General features: G+C 36.6%; 2 protein-coding genes and 1 pseudogene across 2 annotated transcripts; all 3 read right to left on the bottom strand.

The window, feature by feature from the left end:
• Positions 1–337: 337 nt before the first annotated feature.
• Positions 338–2,357, bottom strand: LOC120126509 (annotated as a pseudogene).
• A 972-nt stretch (positions 2,358–3,329) lies between these two features.
• LOC120126518 (alpha-1,3-arabinosyltransferase XAT3-like) lies at positions 3,330–22,922 on the bottom strand. Its single transcript, XM_039144673.1, has 3 exons — positions 22,906–22,922; positions 4,643–4,914; positions 3,330–4,559 (listed from the first exon to the last, which is right to left on the bottom strand). The coding sequence occupies exons 2-3, from the start codon at positions 4,860–4,862 to the stop codon at positions 3,394–3,396; spliced, it is 1,386 nt and encodes a 461-aa protein (XP_039000604.1). The 5' UTR covers positions 4,863–4,914; positions 22,906–22,922; the 3' UTR covers positions 3,330–3,393.
• Positions 21,372–23,114, bottom strand: LOC120126507 (beta-1,2-xylosyltransferease XAX1-like). Its single transcript, XM_039144668.1, has 6 exons — positions 23,005–23,114; positions 22,816–22,895; positions 22,588–22,677; positions 22,064–22,516; positions 21,951–22,010; positions 21,372–21,820 (listed from the first exon to the last, which is right to left on the bottom strand). Exons 1-6 carry the CDS (start codon positions 23,112–23,114, stop codon positions 21,372–21,374), a joined length of 1,242 nt encoding a protein of 413 aa, XP_039000599.1.
• Positions 23,115–23,213: the final 99 nt, after the last annotated feature.

Below are 23,213 nucleotides of genomic sequence, written 5' to 3'. Positions count from 1 at the left end.
GGATCAATTCTAATATTTCCTATGAAAAAATTTAGACTCCACAATCATAGACTCCTAGAAAATCCAGAGGCTCTATATTTGCTAAAGCCGAAATACTCAACGACCTTGAACCTTTGAACAACATAAGGATCACAACTTCAACATTACAGGTCTGAAACTTGTAGGACATCATTGCTCTTTACAGCATAGAAAGGCTTTCAATGCTAATGGTCAACACATTCAAGTCAGCTAAACACTCAACTTCTTCCACCAACCATTCATAACCAGACCCCACCATTTCCAATACTTTCAACTTTGAAAGCTTGGATATCAGTTGTGGTGGGATTGTTTTCAAATCCTATGTGTGCTCTATATTCAAATATTGCAGATTTTCGAGGACCTTCAGCTCAACGGGAAGTGTTTTTAGTCCTGTGAAGGACAGATTGAGATGCTCTAGTGAAACCAACTTTGCAATTCCAACAGGCAGTTCATCCAAGTTGATGTTGAAGGACAAATCCAAAACCTTTAGCTTAGGCCTGAAGTTAAAGAAATCGTTGATGATCACCTTCAAGTCGTTCTTCCCTAGGAATAAAGTTAGGAGATTGGGGCATACTATCTGAATTAGACTTTCGATTTGATTTCCCATTAGGGACACTCTTTTTAGGTCTTCCCAAATTTCAACTACAGGCTGTTCCTTTAATTGCATACCTGCTTTTACGCAGAATTTATCCATCTCGGATTCACTAGTTATCCACAAAGCCACATCACGGATCACATCGTGCATCTTTACGATGTCGCTTCTTACGTCCTCTAATAAGCATGCGTCAATAAGAGAACCTAAGATGTACTCTCCCTGGTTTCGGACACTGCTCAAGTTGGTATGCTGGTCCAACAATCCTTCCCCGATCCAACAATGTATTAGCTCAATTTTTCTAATGGGAAAACCTGATGGGAATAAACAACAATATAAGAAACAAGATCTCACCCTTTCATCAGGTAAACAATCGTAACTGAATTTTAACTGAGGAAACATCCTTTTTCCTATCCCTGGGAAGACAGAGGCAGCTGATTGCCTTAAGGCCTTCATGGCATATTTCAATTCTCCAGGGGTCTTCTTGGATGACATGGCTTGCCCTATTGTAATCAGTGCAAGCGGTAGTCCGCCACACTCCTCTGTCATTGTTTCGGCTAACTTGCGAATATTTGGATGTCTATCAAGTATTTCTGCTCCAACCTTGTTGAAAAATAGTTTCAACGCCTCTGCTTGCTGTAAACACTCCACTTTGATCTTTTTATGTGCTTCCATTTGAAAACACACCTCTATAAGGCGAGTGGTGAAGATGATTTTCAAGCTGTTCCTTTGTGTCGGGAGAGGTACTCCGATTCTCATTAGATCAAACCATTCCCAAATATCATCCAACAATAGTGCAAACTTTTTTTTTACATAATATGTTGAAGATGTCTGAAGGTTTCTCATCAATCATCTTGTGCTTCCAAGCCCCATCCAAAAATCCTATCGTTTTGCCAATCTCGTCTTGGACTTTCTCGATTTGCAGATCTTGTGACACAACTACCCCAATTACTTGATTGAAGTCATTTGGCGTATCGAGGAATCTGTTAATGATTTGGTTTAGGAGGTTCGTCTTGCCAACACCTCCAAGGCCACATAGGCCAATAATTCCCACTTGTTCCTCTTGAAGACTGCTCCAAACATAAAAAAAATTAGCTGACCCTATTCCCATATGTAATAGGGTAAGAGGAGGTAGGGTAGTAGGTTGCCCCCAACGCCAGGTTGAGAGCAGCTTTCGTGGAAGACCTCCGGCAGTCAGAATTATTAATTGCCCTCCGTGAGACTCAATCCCACGACCACAAGGTTAAGAGCCTTGCGCTCTACCAACTGAGCTGGACGGACAATTCACTGCTCCAAACATAGTGGACACTAAACCCACAGTCGGCACAGTAGGCCGTTTAGTAGCCAAAGGAAGAGGTGCCTTGTCAGCCACGGTAATGAAATCTCCTTTGCTCTGCTGCTTCTTCACCTCTTGGTACATTTCTGCAATTTGCTTCCCGAATTTGAGACTTGACTCGGGAATCAAGGAACAACAACCTCCCATACATGATTGTTTAATATGCTGAGGACTTTCGGAAATCAGTAGATCAGCCTCGTTTATCATGGTCAAGGCCCTCGAAAGCCAACCCTCAACTTGGTCGAGCCACTTAAGTTGGTGAAGTTCTTCGGAGATTATGACCTTGGTCATCACATCATTCCTGAGATGGTTCAATTCGACTACTGCAGTTTTCAAAGCATCAAGGTTTTGTTCAAGCATGCATATAAAAACTGACTGTCCCACTGCACAATCCCAGCGACGAGTAATCATGGTATCGCATGAAAGTTGGATGGAGAAGGAGTTACCTATAGATGGCTTTGTTTTACAGAAGAGAAGAGTTGAACAATGAATGAACAAAAAACACATTGGTTTGTTAGGAAAAAAAGGAGAAAGAAAGAAAAATTCAAATCTTAAAAATGACAGCTACCATTAGTTGGGTTATTTTAAAGAACCTGGAGCCACCTGGTATCCTATTTTTTCTATTCTACAAATCTTGAAAATGACTCGACAGCTCCTTCATAATTGTATATAAATCTTGAAAATGACTCCACACTTATACAAATTTGCCTATAAGTCAATATGTTTAGCAGCATCGAGGTCCAGGGCTCGTAGGGAACGTGTTGCAAGTAACCCTACAACTTCGTTTCTTTTGCATGAGCCAATGACCTTCAGCCGAATATTACTCAGATGAGTCCATTGTTGCAGCACTAACATCATCATTTTGATCTTCAGCCGGTGAATAATTCGCAGCATGATGTTGTTCTTGGCCTACATTTGATGCTGCCGACATGCTTAGGCCTTCTTACTACAAAATTCAGGTGAGGTCAAATTCTGGGTCAGAAAGAAATTGGGTTGTAAAATGTAAATGAATTGTACTTAAACGGATAAGGTTGTGTTCATGTTCGTTTGTTTATTTTTGAAGGTGTTTATATTCGGTTCATGTTCTTTTAAATTTTTAATAACACGTTCGTTCGTTTATTTTTTAATGTGTTTGTGTTTGGTTCATTTAACGTTCGAACCGTTCTAATTGGGTTAAACATTACTTATTACACATCCGTTAACTAAATGGTTCAGAAGCACAAAACAAGCCCAACGTGAGAGCTCATGTTTGATATACCAGCTTTCTAAGAAAATGTACAATATGTAATTGAAATGCTTTTACCATGACAATGAACGATGCAACATTTAAGCTAATTTCCCCAGCTTTTCTTTGCAGCCTTGTGAAAGATGGAGATTGCCAAAAGGAAATGAATTATATAAACTGAATCTCTTGCTGTATCTTGAGGCTGATTAATTTTGCATTCTTCTATTTATGGGGAGTTGAGGTTTCAAGAATTTGCTTAGCTTTAATAAGGGTCTTCTTAAATCTCTCTAAATTGATCTTTAGATCTTGGCCATCTACATACACAGACCTGTGTGCATAGTATCCCTTAGAGATCACTGATTCTGGATCACTAATCACAGGGTGATCTTTTCCGTAAGTGTCGAACAACGAACTTTCCTCTGGTTCGATCTTGTATTCCAAGTATTGAAGCCCCATTGCCTTTGCCGGTTCACCAAAGTATTTGGTTGCCGCCCATTCAAGTGTCAATGGCACCACTTGAACCATCACTGCACCTGTGGGCAAAAATATCTCATTTGTTAGACCGGCACCATGGGCTCCAACCATGACACTACATGAGTTCACCACCTCAGCGAACTCGTCCAAGTTCGACATCCTCTCAGGTTCTGCCCTTGTGACTTGAAAGCCTAGCTCCTCCATCATCTCCATCATTTCTTCTTCATTCAGAAACCGCCTTGTTTTGCTTCGCGATATAAGCATCAGCACCGGTTTTTTAATCCCGGACACATGGTCTATTTTCAGATTGTATGATTCTTTCAAGAAGTGCTTGAAATCAAACATGGAATAACCTCCTGGAATATCAGTAATGTTGAGGGCTAGATTGTTATGGTATTTAAGCCCTATGACAGCCCCTGGAAAACAATGAACACTCCCATCATCAGGATTTATAACATCGTAACCAGACAAGTGAGACAGAACCCTGTTGTACTTTTGTGCCCACTGAAGCTGGTAATCTGTGATTACAAACTTTAGTCGGGACCGAAAATGGCGAGTTGTAATGAACAAAGGGATGATAATCTCATTGAACTCATGAAAAACATTTCCTGTGAAGCCTTTTGAAGAGAAGACAACAGCTGTGACATTGTGGGTGTTATTGCAGCCTGGTGGCGGATTACTTGTGCTGTTCCCATGAACAATCTGAACCGGCGAGACTAGTTTCATGGCAGTTTCGTCTTCTTTCCTTGCATATGGCTTAACAGTTCTCGTGACTTGTGGTTGATGATCATATGGCACATAAACTGTCAACCCTTTGTTGAAGATCCTTACTGGTTTATTTGCTATGAATACCTCTGAATGAACATCAGTGTGGCATGAAAATCCACTGGACTCGAACTGAACTCGATCATCTCCTGTTTCATTAATCAACACAATATATACATTTTATGATTGTGAATTGGCATGAATTGAATTTTAAGAAGTGAAAGAGATGAACCTCTAACAAGCCTTCTTAGCAGAAATTCTTTAGGATCAACTGCATCAGCAATGATCCTTGAATCTGATAATCTGTATCCCCCTTCATTTCCATGGAGTTTCAAGTCAGCCAAGTTTATGGTGTCATTAGATTGAAAAAGTGTAGAATAAACCAGAACAATTAACACCAAACAGGTAGCTAAAGTTGCACAATTCACCAGCCTTTTCGATTCCTTCTCCATCTCCTTTCAACCTGCAAAGAAAAAGAGAGAGAGACCCTATTTGATTGTAATACTAATTAATGTCTTTAAAAAAACCCAGATTAAACTGAGTTGAGAAGAAAAGAATAAGTTAGGACAAGGTACCGCATTCTTCACATTCAAATACAAACCAATCGTGACATCAGAGACGCGTAGGAAAGATGCTTCAATAAAGTAGCAGATTCAAGGTGCTTTTCTTTCATTTTGTTTGTTGGATTTTGACTACCGTGGAATGTCGCTAGCTGAAACAATGGAAACCAAAGATATCTCTGAACTGAAAAAGTCAAATTTTCCCAAAAGTAAAACTAGGTGCAGTCTGAGAATGAATATCATGTAAATTAGCCTATTGATAAAGCACGCACATACTATAGACATAACTGCTCAAATCCGAGACTTCTAAGGAGAACAACACTCTCTTTTACCACTTAAATCACTCAATGAGTTCTTGTACTATTGAAGTTGGAATACATATAATCAACAAATTGAAAGCACTCATAATTTAAAGTCCATCTACGAATAGAATGGGAAGCTATAAATTTTTAGTTCAATTAAGAATAAAGTTGTATAGCCAAATATTAATGATGCAACACCGAAGCCAATTTCCCTAGCTTCTATTTGCAGCCTTGTGAAAGTTGAAGACTGCCAAAATTAAATGAATTGTATAAGCTGAATCCCTAGCAGTATTGATTAGGGCTTAAATTGTGCATTATTTTGTGATTAATTACTCCTTGATTAGTTATTTTAAGTTGCTAATTTGGTACTTTTTGTTTCTTTTCCATGCATGACAGTAGATTTCAGAAATGTTACTCAAACTGATGAAAATGCACAATTTTTTATTTTCTGGAGTTATGACTGGATTAGTGGGCATGACTTGAGGCATGATTTTGCTGATGTGGCATCCGATCAGCAACTTAGTGGGAGCAGGAGACTCATCCTCATTTTTCAAATTCAAATTAGAATTTATTTTTATTTTTATTTTTTAGAAATTATCTTTTTAATTTAAATGTTACCTTTTAAGGTTTTTGAGGACTATAAATACCCATTGGGTAAGCCTCAAAGCATCAATCAATTCACTCTTTAACTCTCTTATCTCTTCTTTCTTTAGTATTATAAAAGTTTTCCTTTTCCTTTTTGCTTTATTTTCTTTTCAAGTTTTTACTTCATTATCTTTCAAAAATGCTAATTATGATTTCTACCATATTTAGTTAAGTTTTTCATAGCCAAAGGCTAAAGTGATGACTCGATTCTGAATCGTGAGAATCGAAAAACACATCATACCCTTAAGGGTTACATTTTCAGTTTTTGGAAATCAATGATCGGTAATCGACCATCCTTTTACAATCAAAGCGATTTCATTTCAAAAAGTGCACGATGAAATTGAATTTCAGTTTTAATTAACAGTTGGGAGGAAGGATCAACATGTGGCACATTCGACTTCCTGTGATCAAACTTAGTGGTGGTCCGCTAAGGGAAACTAAAATCGGGTTAGATTCTCAATTGAGACGGTACAATCCGAGTCGGGTTTTTCCAGAATTTAAAGGTGTTAAGTTGGTAAGCGATTGTCACTATAAACTCACAAAGGGGTTGAGATCTAAAAATTGATTTTAGATACTCGATTCATTCAAGAGAAAAACAAGTTACAGGGGTTGGGCCCTATAGACTGTAACCGGCATGAGTCCGAAGGTAAAAATCCTATTCAATGATCGATTTAAATTGAGGCAGAAGCTTTAGCCCAAGGCTGATTTTATCAATTGAATTTTCATTTTAATTTACTTAGTTTACTTTCTTTATTTTCTTTCAAATCTTAATTTTACTTCAACTCTCCAAAACCCCCTTTATTCACTCTTATCTTCAAATCACGCCTCAATCAAGATCAAAAGCAAGAAATTCATCAACTTCCTAGTCCCTGTGGATCGACCCTTACTCTCTCTATGTTATCTTTCATTTTCTTTTATTGAGATTAAGGCTAAATATTATTTGACAGTGAAAATAACACGAAACTAAATTAGCACGATTATAGGAGAGTACTGCAAAGCACTGATTTAATTTTCTTGTTTTTGATTTATGACCAGGTAGAATCCGAGCACGTTAGAAGAATTTGATCCGAAAATCGAAGCACGAGCCAGACAAATTCATAGTCGAACACTTCAGGAAAAAAGAAAGAAACGACAAGAGCAAGCAAATTCCGAAGACTCAATTGATGCCACATACGAAGAATCAACGGACTCCACGCAAAATCCAACAATAGGCGAATCGACTTCCACAACAATTATTGATCCAACGGATGATGCACCAATAGGCGATCAAATTATCCATGAACTAGTTACGGCCCCTATAGTAAAACAACCACTCTGCATCACCTTTCCTCAAGGCGAAACATCGTTTCAACTCAAGACGAGGTTTATACATTTACTTCATACCTTCTACAACCTTGCTAGCGAAAGTCCGCATAAGCATTTGGCATAATTTCATTTGGTCTGTTTGAGCATGAAACATCAAGGAGAATCCGAAGACCAAATTAAATTAAGAGCATTTCCATTTTCTTTATCTGGCATTGCAAAAGAATGATTATTTTATTTGCCTCAAAACTCGATAAATGCTTGGGCTGATTTAAATCATATTTTTCTTGACAGGTTTTTCCCAACAGTGAAGGCAAGCGAACTAAGGCGAAACATTCTAGTAATTAAACAAAAGCAAGAGGAATTGCTTTACAAATACTGGGAGCGATTCAAGAAGCTATGTGCGAGCTATTCGCAACACAGATTAACTGAGCATACATTTATTCAATATTTCTACGAAGGTTTGCTTCCCATGGAAATGAAAATGATCGACACTTCCAGCGAAGAAGATCTCTTCAATATGACCCCAAACCAAGTGAGGGAATTAATTTCAACTACTAACTTTCAACAGTTTGGCGCCACGAGTAAACCTAGATGACGGGTTCACGAGGTAAGCACCGTTTCACTTGAAAATAAAATCAACAAATTAACTAATATCGTTAATTATCTTGTTACAGGAAAGAACGTATCAGCCAGAGAATAATGGATATGTACAATGCTAGACCACCCACCCGATTGTTTCCCGACACTACAAGAAGTAGGCGCACAAGTCAATATCATGGGGAATTTTTTGGGACCTCCTCAAAGGCCCTATAAACCCCATAGAAACACATACAATCCGGGATGGTGAGGTCTTCCGAATTTCAGCTATGCGTAAAATCAGAGGCCAAATCCAACCTATCAATAAAGGCCACCTCCACTACAGTCGTACCAGCAGCCAAAGAGTTCACTTGAGTATCTCATGGAACGATTGGCGTAATCCTAAGAGAAATTTTAGAATCGCACGGAGTCACACTTGTAAGAAATAGACAAGCAAATCAATCAGCTAGCACAAGCTGTGGGCCGCTTAGAATCACAAGGCAAACTTCACTCTCAAACTTAAGTGAACCCACGAGATAGTGTAAGCGCCATCACCCTCAAAAGTGGAATAATTGTCTAACAACCAGTCTGAGAGGAGATTGACGCAATATTCCAGAAGAGCAACAAAGAAAAAATTGATTTGAAATCCAATAAAGATGAGGAAGCAAGTGACGTCAACTCCCAGGAAAAAGAAGATGACACCACAATCAAAAAAGAGAAAAAAAATCCAGTATCCAAATTGACACCATCTCCATACACCGTGCCACCTCATTTTCTCTCAAGATTCATAAATAAAGACAAGCAAGCTGAGGACAAAGAGATCCTAGACATATTCTAGAAAGTTGAAATCAACATTCCACTCTAAGAAGTAATCTAGAAGGTTCCCATATATGCTTGTTTCCTTAAAGAGCTTTGCACTACTAAAAAAAGACTTACCGAACATGAAAAGGTAAACCTTGGAGAGCACATTTCTGTTGTTTTTCAATGACAACTTCCATAAAATTTGAAGGACCAAGTCATGTTTTTCATACGTTGCAAAATTGACAAAGTGGTTATAAACATGCGATGTGCAATTTATGAGCCTCAATAAACGTGATACCTTTATCCGTTTACAATACTTTTTCAAGAAAACCTTTGAAGGATGTGAAAGTTACTATTCAATTAAAGGATCGCTCAGTTATTTACCCAGAATGACTTTTAGAGAACGTCTAAGTAAAGGTAGATGAATTAATCTCTCTGGTCGATTTTAAAGTTATTGACATGGAAAATGACCGCTCAAATACTTCATCTGAGATTCTCCTTGGGCGACCTTTCCTTTGCACTGTCAATACAAAAGTCGATATAAGAAGCGGCATCCTTACAATGAAATTTGACGGTGAGATCGTTAAATTTAATGTTTATAAAGCGATGTAGTATCATGAAAATATTCAAAGTACAAATTTTGTTGATGTAATTGAGCTTGCGATTGATGAATTTATTGAGACTAATTTTGTTGATAAATTTTACAGGGAATTAGACAATTTTGATGGTGAATTTAGGGAGTTTTAACAAAAAATTTCGGTTACTTCAATTAATTTTGACAAAAATTTTACACCTTCGAAATCTAAACTTCTACCTTCTGTTCTGCAGGCTCCTCATATCGAATTAAAAGAATTACCGGATCACTTGAAATACGTATTTCTAGGTGACAATAATACTCTATCGGTGATTGTTTCGAACAAATTAACCAAGAAAGAGGAAGAGGACCTTGTGACGGTACTGCATCACACAAAGGAGCTTTTGAATGGACCATTATCGATATTAAGGGATTAAGCCCCTCAACTTGTATGCATAAAATTAAGATCGAAGAATAAGCTAAATCATCACGAGAATGACAACTTTTACTAAATCCACCGATAATGAAAGTGGTAAAAAAAGAAATTCATAAGCTTTTTGACGCAAACGTTATCTATCTGATCTCGGATAGTAGTTGGACAAGTGTGATACATGTTGTTCCTAAGAAGACCGGTGTTACGGTAATAAAAAATCTGGAAGGTGAGTTAGTTTCGACTAGAGTACAAAATTGATGGTAAGTCTGCATTAATTGCAGGAAGTTAATCTCTTTAACTCGAAAAGATCATTTCACTTTACCTTTTATAGATCAAATGATAGAAAGAATAGTCGGTAAAACTCACTATTGTTGTCTTGGTGGATTTTCATGTTTCTTCCAAATACCGCCTGGTACCTAAAGAACAAGAAAAGATGACTTTCACATGCCCCTTTGAAACGTTCGTTTATAGGTGAATGCCCTTCGGACTTCATCGAGAAAGGTATAAAGGTATTCATGGACGACTTCACGGTTTATGGTAACACCTTTAATTAATGCCTTTATAAATTATCTAATGCGGTACCTAGAATTCAACCTTGTTTTAAACTACGAAAAATGTCATTTTATGGCAGATAAAGGGTTGATTCTATGACACATAGTTTCTTCTAACGGTATTGCGGTCGATAAAGCCTAGACTGATATTATTCTCTCACTCCCTTACCCTACCACGGTAAGGGAAGTACATTCTTTTCTTGGTCATGCAGGATTCTATCAACGATTTATCAAGGACTTTTCAAAGATAGCGCAACCATTATGCAATCTTCTCAAGAAAGATCAAGTCTTTGACTTCAATCTAGAGTACAAAAAAATCGTTCAGCACATTGAAGGAAAAGCTAATCACGGCTTCGATTATGTAACCATCAAATTGGAATTATCCATTTGAGCTGATGTGTGGCGTCTCCGACACTAGCGTTAGTGCGGTTCTCGGTCAAAAAATTAACAAAGAGTTGCATGTTATTGTTTATGCATCTCGCACCTTAAACTCGACGTAGAGAAATTACTATACAACTGAAAAATAACTTTTTACCATAGTATCTGCTTTAGAAAAAATTTGATCATATTTAATTGGTACTAACATAGTTGTTTTCTCTGATCATGCATCATTACGGTACCTGATGAGCAAAAAAGAAGCAAAGTCGAGACTAATTCGTTGAATTCTACTTCTGCAAGAATTCAACTTGGAAATTAAAAAATAAAAAATGGAGAGAAAATTTGGTGGTCGATCACTTTATTCGAATTCTCATCACCTCAATCGACCCACCAATCAAAGAGGAGTTTCTCGAAGAACACTTAATGTTGGCGCAGAAAAGAAATTCACCATGGTTTGCCGACATGGTAAACTACCTAGCCACAAGTAAAATTTTGGTATATCTACCAAGAGAAGTGATTTATCGAATTAAGAGGGAATCTCGGTTTTACATTTGGGATGACCCTTATCTTTGCAAACACTGCTCTGATCAGGTAATCCAGTGTTGTGTCACCGAAGAAGAGGTAAATTCGATCCCTAATTTATGTCATTCATATTCGTATAGTGGTCATTTTAGACCAAAACAAACTGCTCACAAGATCTTAAAATGTAGTTTATTTTGGTCAAATATATTTAGAGATGATTATTTTTATTGTAAATCATGTGAAAAGTGTCAACGAGCAGGTAATCTTAGTAGTAGAAATGAAATGTCTTTAAATATGATCCATATTTGTGAACTTTTTTATGTATGGATTGAGTTGAAAGCAACCCGTAATAATGATGCGAGAACAACTATGAATTTTCTGAATTTTTTTAAATTTTTTCTAGGTTTGGCACACCAAAGACGATTATGAGCGATAAAGGAACCCATTTCATCAATCACATTATCGAGGCACTCATGAAGAAGTTTGGTGTGACAAAAAGAATCGCCACGGCTTACCATCCGCAAACAAATGGGCAAGCGAAAGTGTCGAAACGTGAAATCAAAACAATTCTAGAGAAAATTGTCAAGCCAGATCAGAAAGATTGGAGCCTCAAATTACCCGATGCACTGTGGGCGTATCAGACTGCTTATAAAGGGTCGATTGGAATGTCACCATACCAGCTAGTGTTTGGTAAATCATGTCATTTACCAATTGAGCTTGAACATCGAGCTTATTAAGTGGTTAAGCAGTGTAACATGGAAATGGAAGCGATCGGAGAAGCACATAAACTAAACATTCAAGAGTTCAAAGAAATCCGACGAAACACTTACGATAGTTCTCAAATTTTTAAAGAGGAAACGAGAGAGTTTCACGATCGAAGGATATCCTTTAAAGCTTTTAATGATAATCAAAAGGATTTGTTATTCAATACTAAACTTAAGCTTTTTTTAGGTACATTTCGATCAAAGTGGCTCAGACTATTTACGGTGACTCAAAATTTTCCTCATAGCACAATGGAGATAGAAGAAAATTCGGGAGCTCTATTTAAAGTGAACGGCCAAAGATTGAAGTCGTATTATGAAAACATCCATTCGGATTAGTGGAGGAGACCGAATTGGAAGAAAACACATTTTAAAAATCAGTTCGTCGAGCTAACGACGTTAAACAATAGCTTTTTATATGAGGCAATCTATTTCGTTTTCATCGTCGCCGCCTCACCTTTTTGTCTTTAGCCTTATGCCGTTGTGAGCTCACCATTTTCAGTATCGCTGAACGTGTCTTCACTGTTGCTATTTATTTTCTTCTTTAATCAAGAGTCATTGTGAGAACAAGAAATCAATCGAGCAATCCATCTCACCCACTGGTTAATCTCGGCGATGGTCGGCGTCATTTCACCGTACCCCTGATGATCGATGTTCTGAGCAGCTCTGACTCGCTGCCACAGCCCACTCCTATTCCTCAACCTACCACTCAATGTGGGGGGAGACGTGCGCAGCAGCCGCGCACTTGCTCAACTACACCTAAATCGATGGCATTCGCTTCTATCAATTTCTCATCATCCAATTTTATGGAGCCACCACAAGGTTTTGTCGGTTCATCTAGACCAAGACAGAACTAACAATCCTCCTCGGCCACTCTGACATTTTATTCGATTTCATTCGTGTTGAAATCTCAATCGATGTCAGATGTCGCTCATTCAGTACAATCGACGGTACCCGAGCAACCCGATTTAAATTCTACTCTTGTCGATATCGAGCCATTACTAAAGTGGAATCTTATTTTTGGCTTTTCAGATGACTTTTCTTCCGGATTTCATAATCCTCCACAACAACCAAACCCCAAGCTGATGTATTCCTCTCACTAAACCCGTAACCAACAACCCCATTCACCATCTTTTACCACGAGTTACGAGGAAACGTCTACCCACGATGAGCATGTACCCGATCACGACCATTATCACGAGCTACGTCGAAGAGGGTGCAACTTTTTCGTACCGGTTGAGGAAATACTTCAAGGTTATCTCTACTTTAACGACGAATAGGCTTCGAGATTCGAAAGTATCTGGCACTGTAAATTCAAGTTTGTAAGTATATTCTCGATTGCACTCTTGATTCTTTACATTTGCATGATTTTGTATGAATTATTTTGATGTGATTGGTTGACGTTCTTATTCTGAAATAATATATGCTACTAATTATGAATTGGTATTTGAATTTTATATGACTTTTACATTTTTTCCAAACCGTATTATGTCTAATGTAACGCCAGGTGTGATTTTCTTTAGATTACTTGGACAACATTTTATTCAGTCCCTAGCGGATTTTAATTTTTCTATGTAGTTTATGACGGATGTAACAACCCCAACCCGTATCCGTCCCGAATACGAATCTGAGGTGCCACATTAACTTTCCAAATCCTTGACTTTTAACAAATAGTTGAAAATTTTAATTTCAATGCAAGATAAAGATTTAAACTTTCAAATTACGTGAAAAATACATATATAATTCATCAAATTTACATTTACAAAAAGAAACTAATTAGAGCATTTCCATTTCACCCAGGGATACATGCCAACAAAATTTACAAAACATATCAAAACCTACTATATCAAATGCTTCTGATTTAATCTTCTCGTCTTATGTTGTCCTCTCCAAATCTTCACCTTCAGCTCTCTTTGAACCTACGTGTGAAACATTCACACGCTAAGTATTCAACTTAGTGAGGCAATAAGGATTAAAATAAAACATTTCAAAAACATTTTTCACTGATCCATATAAATCTAATCATACTTGAAGTAAAATATAATTTCGAATAATTTGCATCAATTCACTCATTAGTCAACTTACACTCTTTTTTATTCTTTTAGCCCAATGTATAACACTTAGAATTCATGATATTTGAGTACACTGAGGTTGTGCATAAATGTTGTCACCATAGCTCATATAATTTGCACCGAAGTGCCACGTATAATTTGTCTCGATGGACCGCGTAGAATTTGTCCCTAAGGACCACATAGAATTATCCCGAAAGATCACATAGATTATCCCGAAGGACCGCGTAGAACCCTCGACTCTTGGCATGCCAACTATACCCCTAATTCTCACATATACACCTTGGGCTTTAACTTATAATTATTTTAGGTTTCACCATTTAAAGTGTATCTTATTTGCATATGTCACATTCTCATAGATCACTTACACATAGGACATTTAGTATTCACATGTCACATGTTCACATTCAAACACAATTAACAATAGAACTTACTTTTAAAATATGCTTGAATAAAACATCATAAAATATTGAATAAAAGAATTGAAAATAGTTTTCGATCGAAAACTTTAAAGTTGGCTTATCACAAGCCGTCTTCAAATCCAATATAAAACAATTTAGTTGAACTCACCTTTGTCTCATAGAAGTCCTTAACACTTTTGATCGAACTTAAAATATCGAGTTGACCGAAAGTTGATTTTGTTCAATGTTTGTCTACACAAAACAATTGAATATAAATATTGAAATTCGAATCACTTATATCCAATCCTAATATCTTAAACTGAAAGAAGCACTTAATTTCTCATTTCATGCTTAGTAGTATTGGTACTCCCACTACAGTACCGATACTTCCCTTCTACGGTATCGATACCCCCCTCTGGTACTGATACAATTTCGACATACTGGACTCTCAGCTTAAAAAGGTATCGATACCTTACTCTGGGTATCGATACTTTCCTATCAGTATCGGTACCCCATCAATCAGTACCGATAATGATCCTTGATTTTTAATTGATTTAGCCTTAAAGTATCGATATTGTTCTTATGATACCGATACCCTTGCCCAGATTTCATCTCGTCTATTTCCAATTTTTAACCCATAATCACCTATTTTCTTTTCTCTTAGCTTTAATAAACTTCTCAAACTCATTCATACTCATACTAGACACTTATATCCACTACTACTCTTATAACATCCAGTTTCTCAATAGAATTCATAAAACTAAAATTCATATCATTTAGTCAAACATGTTCTAATTCATTCAGGACACTTCAACTCTCTTAACTATGACTTTAACAAGTCAATTCTACCTTTAGAATCTATTTATCAACCATTTTACAAGCTTCTACTACAAAACCCATATTATTCATTCTTAATATCTCCTTATTAACTTAGTTTTTTCTTCATTTTCAAGCTTCCTTAATATTCTCTACCTCCTAGAGCTTTAATACCATCTATAATTTAAGAAAATCATCAACTTAAAAAAAACTCACCTTAAACCAAGAAGGCACGAACCAAGAGAAGAAGAAGGAAATAAGCTAAGTATCCAGATAATTCTCTTCCTTATCCACTTAAAATATCTTAATATAAAATGGATATAAAATCCATATACTGAAAAATACCATCTTGCCCTTCCTCTCTTCCTTCTTTTCAATTAAATCCTAACACGAAATATCTAACCATTAGTTCTTGAACTTATCACTTATTCCAACTAACCTACTAAATTTAAAGTTCTTACATTTTGATCATTGACCCTATGTTTGGGGTATTACAACGGATGTCACGGACCATGATTTTCTAACCACTTTACGTGAGATTCCACATGAATTCAATGTAGATATTGCTTATGAAGGACTTACTGGTTCACTTGGTGCTACCTACAACGAGTGTACCACCAAGGGATGGTACATTCACGACTCCGCTATCCGTTACATACATCGGTTCCTTGTATACAACTATTTCGGACGTAATGACACTACATCTTCGCTAAGTAAGGTTGAATTATTTTTCCTTTGATGTATGCAAATAGGTGTGAAGGTAAACTTGGGTTTTTGGTTCGCGCACGCTTTCAAGCGTGTTGTGCGTTCCGGTCGCCCATTAATTCTCGGTCGTTACATTACTTGCCTTGCATCTCATTTATTTCCATTAATGTTTGATTCTAATCAATCTATTTATGTTTTTGCGATGGATCTGTTGGACGCTAGATGTTTGGATTCGATGGGACTTCTCGCTAGAACTCTCGATGCACCGTACATTGTCCCTCCCGACACAATTACTCAGTGTAATGAGCATCTATATCTTCAAAGAACTACTCAACCCACGACACCGAAGGAGCACCCACCTTCGGACATGCATAGTGAAATCCATGAGGTGCATGGCTGGCTTGACTCCATCGAGACCAACATATCTGAGATATTTTCCTACCTTCGCTCGGGACCTTCACGACGTTGTCGCGGCCGCGACCGACATTAATCGATGAGTATTGTCACCATCTCACTTTTGCATATTAACTTTTTTCATATTGGGGAAATATGATTTTAAGTGAGGGTGGAATCCTTTATGATTGAAATTGAGTCATTTCTTGGATTAGAATTGTTGATAATCTTGGTTGTTGATCTCTAATTTAATTTAATTTATTATTTTTCTTTGTGAATTTAATCTTGTTCTTGTTGAGTTTAGGATGTAAGATAGCATGGCATGACTAGTTGAGGTAAATTTTTTGTGGTAATTTCATGAATTTGTTGATTTAATTGGATGCATGACTTAGTTTAATAAACCTTTCATGTGATGTTTTAGCTTAGTGAGCATATCTTTTATTCTTGCTGTTTGTTTCAATTGAATGTACCGAACTAATTTATTGCATTTTAGAGCTTGTAAATCGATGCTTGTTGAGACTACACTTTTTGATTGTGATGCTTTAATGTGATAGAGTCATTAGGATTAAACTCATTTCTCTTCCCAAACAAAATAGCCTACCCTTTTATTTTTCCCCTTAGTGAACCATTTTGAGCCTTATCTTTTTCTTTGTTCACCATATATTTAAACCCGAGCCTATTTTATTTTACTTTACCTCTTTTTGTTACCCTATTTTAAGATAAAAAATACCATTCCAAAAAGGAAAAAAATCATTCGAAATAGCGCAGAATTGAATAAAACACTCCAAAAATTACACTGTTAGAATGGCAAAATTGTGTGCAGTTTGGTTCAAACAGTGCAGAAATAAAGTGTCAAAAATTCAGACAGTGTAATTTTTGTTTGAATGAGCAAAAAATTCAATGCAAGGAAAAAAAGAGATTCAAACAGCAGGAAAAAAAAGGAAAAATAGAAAGTTTCGAAAAGAAAAAGAAAAAAAATAGTGAATAAAGCTTTGTTGAATTTCTTGTTTCTCGTTTCTTTAATTTTTCTTCCCTTTGAATAAATCTTCGAAATAGTCCATACTTTGTCTTGAATTTTTGAAAGCCCGTTTTCGACCTTTATTCTACCTGAACCTTAGCTATGTTACAATCCATTTTAAAGACCTTTGATTATTGCATCATTTTTATATTAAGTAGTGGATATAAGATTTAGTTACAAGCGTATGGTAATGTGTTGATTGGCTTAGGCTTGAGTGATTCTTTCACCCGAAACACTTGAACGAAATGAGTGAACCCAAGTGAGAAACTAAGTCTTGTATTCTTTGAAATTAATGAATGATTGAAATGTCATGGTTGATTTACACTTAATTGATTGTGCCTTGCTTGATTGATCTTGAATTCAACATTTACTTGATTGAGTTAGCTTAGAAACCTTGGAAAATCTATGAAATTGGAATTGACAACTTGAGATATTTGGCATGATAATTAAGAAATGCTTGAGGACAAGCATTGAATAAGTGAAGGGAATTTGATTAATGGTTAAATTGGGCAATGCATTATTTTGTGATTAGTTACTCATTGATTAGCTATTTTAAGTTGCTAACTTGGCCCTTCTCGTTCATTTTCAATGCAGGACAGTAGATTCCAAAAATGTTGCTAAAACTGATGAAATTGTGTAATTTTTTATTTTCTGACTTTACTGACATGGCGTTCAGTCAACAGCTTGGTGGGAGCAGGTGTAACACCCTAGACCAGTACGACACACATTCGACCGATGTAGGATGCCACACGGAACCACCAAAGTGGCTAACCAACTTATTCTTACTTTCTTTTACTTTAAAATGAATCTTTACATCTGAGAGCCCTCAAAATATATAGATACGTACATACTAACTCTTAACTAACTTTACAACTCAATACAACTAAATTCATGAATATACATGCCATTTAAGAAACTTGTGACATACTCTGCTCTACACTGGATCTGGAGCTTGGTCTCTTTAAAGCTTCTCAACTGTTGGATCTATTAACCTGCCCACCGAAATATCTGAAGGCTGAGCTAACTAGCTCGGTGCCACACTAATGGCTAAAACATACTAATTGTACATCACTAAAATCCTCAAGCTATCAAATCTACTGCTATCTGGCCTATTGAGTTGTTATGTTCTGTTTTTCTTTAGTGAGTATACTCGTATGCTCACTCTCTACTCTATGGTAGACATCATGATGCGACTAAAGGTTATACATCTCAGAGATCACACACCCCTCTAGTCTACCCTGGATATGGCCCCCAAAATTCTCTGTATCGAAAACCATACCCCAGACTAACCCAGCCTTTCTTCTAAAGAGTGTTAAGGCCTCGACAAACATAGTTAGTTAGAAGGGCCTCGCGCCCTAACTAATGATATATCCGGACTGAATCTATACTTTCAACTCTGTTATCTTTTATAAAGAAACTCAAGTGTCCTATCGTTTTCCCGAGCATTCAAAAAGGCTAATCTTATTTCAACATATTTTATTCTCACTTCTACGTTTGAATTAAACATTAATAAAAGTTCTCACTTGTAGTCTTATTTGAGACAAAATAATAAGCTTTTGGGAAACCTCACTTACCTCTATACTTTCTCTTGACTTAAATCCCATTTCTCAACCTTGATATCGATATTGGCCTTACAATATCAATACCATCGCTTGCCTCTACACTTACTCGTACTTTAAAGCTCAAACCATACTTTGGTATCGATATTGGCCTTATAGTATCAATACCCTCTTTGCAATATCGATACCTTTCCTAAGGTATCAATACCCCTGTAACTATTTCATCCATTTTAACCCAACTTTAAACACCTTCTATATCACTTATTCTATTGTTTTACACCTATTCAATCCCATTTATGGTCATACTATGGGTTTAAGGCCTCTAGGGTAACATTTTGACCAAAACAGACTGAAAGTATCGATACTAGCCTAAGAGTATCGGTACTCTTGAAAAAGTTTCGATACTTTATATAAATATCGATACTTTTAAACATTCTGATCTACCTAGTTTCGAAACTTTCTGGAAGTTTCGAAACTATGACCCAAATTTTTTATACTCTTCCAAGAGTATCGATACTCTTTCCCAGAAACTCATGAATATGCCCAAAACAAAGAACAAGAATCGATATTATCCCTATAGTATCGATATTGTACCTGAAAAAGTCATAAAACATATACGGAAATGTTATATTTCAAACCCAAATACCCCCAGTGAGGTCCCCAAACATTCTTTAAAGTCTTATGTGATTACCAGGAGCATAAATAAAGCTTTATATCATGTTTATAACATAAATCATGTAATCTACCATTAAACTATACTCAACAAGCTTCAACCATAATTCTCAAGCTAAAATCTTAACTTTCTAGCTAAAGCTCATTTCTAATGATCTACAACTGATATGAGGAAGCTGTAAGTGTGTTACATGGCCTTCTTGGTTATTAAACTCCTCTTGAATCAACTACGATTCACCTTACCTTCATCGTTTGCTTTAAACTCTTTTTCACCTCTTTAACTAAACCAAGAAAGGAAATGGATTACCACTCAACTAGAGGATAGATTAAGCATAAATACAACCCCTACAACTCAAATCTACCTAAAAACAAGCTTAAAACACTTGATTTCTCTCAACTCCAAAAACATTTTTCTAAAATCTTACCCAAAACTAAAGATTAAGGGCTTGAAATGAAGCTTAAGGGATGAAGAATATGGTTCTTACCTTGGTTTATTCAAACTAGGTTTGGGATTCAAGAAACTTCTATCCTTTTTTTTCTCTTGGGAAGAAAGAAGAAAAGAGAATAGGAAATATGGGATATATTTTTGGTGGAAGGTTCCCATGAAATCTAGCTAAATAAGGAGGTTTATAACCTTTAAAACCAACTATGGGTAAACTACATTTTTTGTCCCTCTCCTTTTTACCTCTACTTAAAATCATCACTTACCCTTAACTCTTGGGCTTTACTTAAGCCCAATACCTATATAACTTGGTCCAACAATCTTGGGAAGTCTAATTGGCTTGACTTAAAGGTCTCGAGTTGACCCAAACTACTGACCTGGGTTTCGGGCATTACAGCATGAGACTCAATCGCATTTTTCAAATTCAAATTAGGATTTATTTTTATTTTTTAAGAATTATATTTTTAGGGTTTTTTAGGACCATAAATACCCCACTGGGGTAAGACTCAAAGCATCAACCAATTCACTCTTGAACTCTCTTGTCTCTTTTTTCTTTAGTATTATAAAAGTTTTCCTTTTTCTTTTCGCTTTATTTTCTTTTCAAGTTTTTTACTTCATTATCTTTCAAAACTGCTAAGTATGGTTTCTATCATACTTAGCTAAGTTTTCCATAGCCAAAGGCTAAAACAATGACTCGATTCTGAATCGTGAGAATCGAAAAGCACATCATATCCTTAAGGGTTACATTTTCAGTTTTCGGAAATCAATGATTAGTAATCGACCATCATTTTACAATCAAAGTGATTTTATTTCAAGAAGTGCACGCTGGAATTGAATTTCGGTTTCAATTAACAGTTGGGAGGAATGATCGACCTATGGCATATTCGACTTCCTGTAAACACACTTAGCGACAGTCCAATAAGGGAAATTGAAATCGAGTTAAATTCTCGTTTGAGATGGTACAATCCGAATCGGGTTTTTCCAGAATTTAAAGGTGTTGAGCGGGTAAGCGATTATCGTTATAAACTCACAAAGGGGTTGAGATCTAAAAATTGATTTTAGATACTCGATTCATTTGAGAGAGAAACAAGTTGCAGGGGTTGGGCCCTGTAGACTGTATCCGATGTGAGTCTGAAGGTAAAACCCTATTCAATGATCGATTTAAATCGAGGTAGAAGCTAGTTTTATCAATTGAATTTTCACTTTAATTTACTTAGTTTACTTTCTTTATTTTCTTTCAAAACTTATTTTTATTTCAACTCTCCAAAACCCCCTTTATTCACTCTTCTCTTCAAATCACGCTTGAATCAAGATCAAAAGCGAGAAATTCATCAACTTCCTCTTCCCTATGGATCGACCCTTACTCTCTCTATACTATCTTTCATATCCTTTTATTGAGATTAAGGCTAAATATTATTTGACAGTGAAAACGACGCACAATCAAGTATCTTGAAGATGAATAAATTTACATTAATCTATCAAAAGGGAGTTGAAGTTTCAAGAATTTGCTTAGCTTCAATAAGGGTCTTCTTATATCTCTCTAAATTAATCTTTAGACCTTGGCCATCTACATACACAGACTTGTATGCATAATATCCCTTAGAGATCACAGATTCCGGATCAGTAATCACGGGGTGATCTTTCCCGTTTGTGTCGAAAAACGAACTTTCCTCCGGTTCAATCTTGTACTCCAAGTACTGAACCCCCATCGACTTTTCCGGTTCACCAAAGTAGTTGGTTGACACCCATTCATGTGCCAATGGCACCACTTGAACCGTCACTGCACCAGTGGGCAAGAATATCTCATTTGTTAGCCCTGCACCATGGACTCCAACCATGACACTACATGAGTTCACCACCTCGGCGAACTTGTCCAAGTTCGACACCCTCTCAGGTTCCGTCCTCGAAAGCCTAATCCCTCCAACATCTCCACCATTTCATCTTCGTTCAAAAACCGTCTTGAATTATGGCGCGGTATAAGCATTAGCACCGGTTTTTTAATCTCAGACACATGGTTTATTTTCAGATTGTATGATTCTTTCAAGAAGTGCTTGAACCTGGGATATCAGAACTGTTGAGGGCTAAATTGTTATGATATTTAAGCCCTATAACAGCCCCTGGAAAACAATGAACACTCCCATCATCAGGATTTATAACATCATAACCAGACAGTGAGACAGAACCCTGTTGTACTTTTGAACCCACCAAAACTCGAAATCTGTGATCACAAACTTGAGTCTCCATCGAAAATGGATGGTAGTGATGAACAAAGGGATGATAATCTCATTGAACTCATGGAAAACATTGCCTGTGAAGCCTTTGGAAGAGAAGACAACAGCAGTGACATTATGGGTGAAATTACAGGCTGCTGCTGGTGGTTTAATGGTGCTGTTCCCATGAAGAATCTGTACCGGTGAGTCGAGTTTCATGGCGGTTTCGTCTTCCTGCCTTGCGTATGGCTTAACAATTCTCTTGACTCGAGATTCGTGATGATGATCATACGGCACATAAACTGTTAACCCTTTGTTGTAAATCCTTACAGATTTATTTGCAACGCATACATCTGAATGAGAATCAGTGTGACATGAAAATCCATTCGACTCGAACCGAACTTGATCATCTCCTGTTCATTCGCCGCAATATATAAGAATCAACACGCATTAAATCCCAAAAAGAATGGATAAAGAGACGAACCTCTAACAAGCCTTCTCAGCAAAAATTCTTGAGATTCAACTGCATCAATATTAATCCTTTCACTGCTTGAACTTGATAACCTGTATCCTCCTTCATTTTCCAGAGAGTTTCAAGTCAACCAAGTTTTTTATATGAACAAAACTAGGAAAAAAAACGTTTGAATTGCTAAGAAAGATGATTACATGAATCAATTAAGGTGTCCTTGGATTGAAAAAACGTAGCATAAACCAGAACAATTAGCACTAAACAGATGGGTAAAGTTGCATAATTCATCAGCCTTCTTGGTTCCTTCTCCATCTTCTTTCAACCTGCAAAAACAATGTCTTTGAAAAACCAACTAAGAAATGACAATTTTTTCAAACTGTTAAGCTCCTGTCATCATATAATACTATTTTGATGGGTTTTTGTAAGGCATGCTTTAGCCATTGACAGGGAAGCTTGACCTGCATTGCTGAATTACGTTGTTTAAGAGCAGCTTGTTGTATAACTATGTTTATATTTTTATTATATGGTGGTTGGTGCTTCATTTTTATATTTTTTTTATGATGATTTGACTATGATTTTTTAAGTATAGGTTATATTCCCCCCTTCTTACTAGCTTTCATTTCGCGGATTCCACTCTTTAG

The sequence above is a fragment of the Hibiscus syriacus genome, unplaced genomic scaffold, assembly GCF_006381635.1.
Source record: "Hibiscus syriacus cultivar Baekdansim isolate YM2019G1 unplaced genomic scaffold, ASM638163v2 tig00110458_pilon, whole genome shotgun sequence".
Classification (NCBI taxonomy): Eukaryota; Viridiplantae; Streptophyta; class Magnoliopsida; order Malvales; family Malvaceae; genus Hibiscus; species Hibiscus syriacus.
Note: the sequence above shows the minus strand (reverse complement) of the source record. Positions and strands in the feature narration are given on the sequence as shown.

Coding starts and splice junctions, on each gene's coding strand:
- LOC120126518 (XM_039144673.1), bottom strand. CDS start 4,862: ATGGAGAAGGAATCGAAAAGGCTGGTGAATTGTGCAACTTTAGCTACC. Junction 4,560..4,642: donor GCTAAGAAGGCTTGTTAGAG/GTTCATCTCTTT, acceptor TTAATGAAACAG/GAGATGATCGAGTTCAGTTC.
- LOC120126507 (XM_039144668.1), bottom strand. CDS start 23,114: ATGAAGCACCAACCACCATATAATAAAAATATAAACATAGTTATACAA. Junction 22,896..23,004: donor CTTCCCTGTCAATGGCTAAA/GCATGCCTTACA, acceptor TTGTTTTTGCAG/GTTGAAAGAAGATGGAGAAG. Junction 21,821..21,950: donor CAACAGTTCTGATATCCCAG/GTTCAAGCACTT, acceptor GAAATGGTGGAG/ATGTTGGAGGGATTAGGCTT.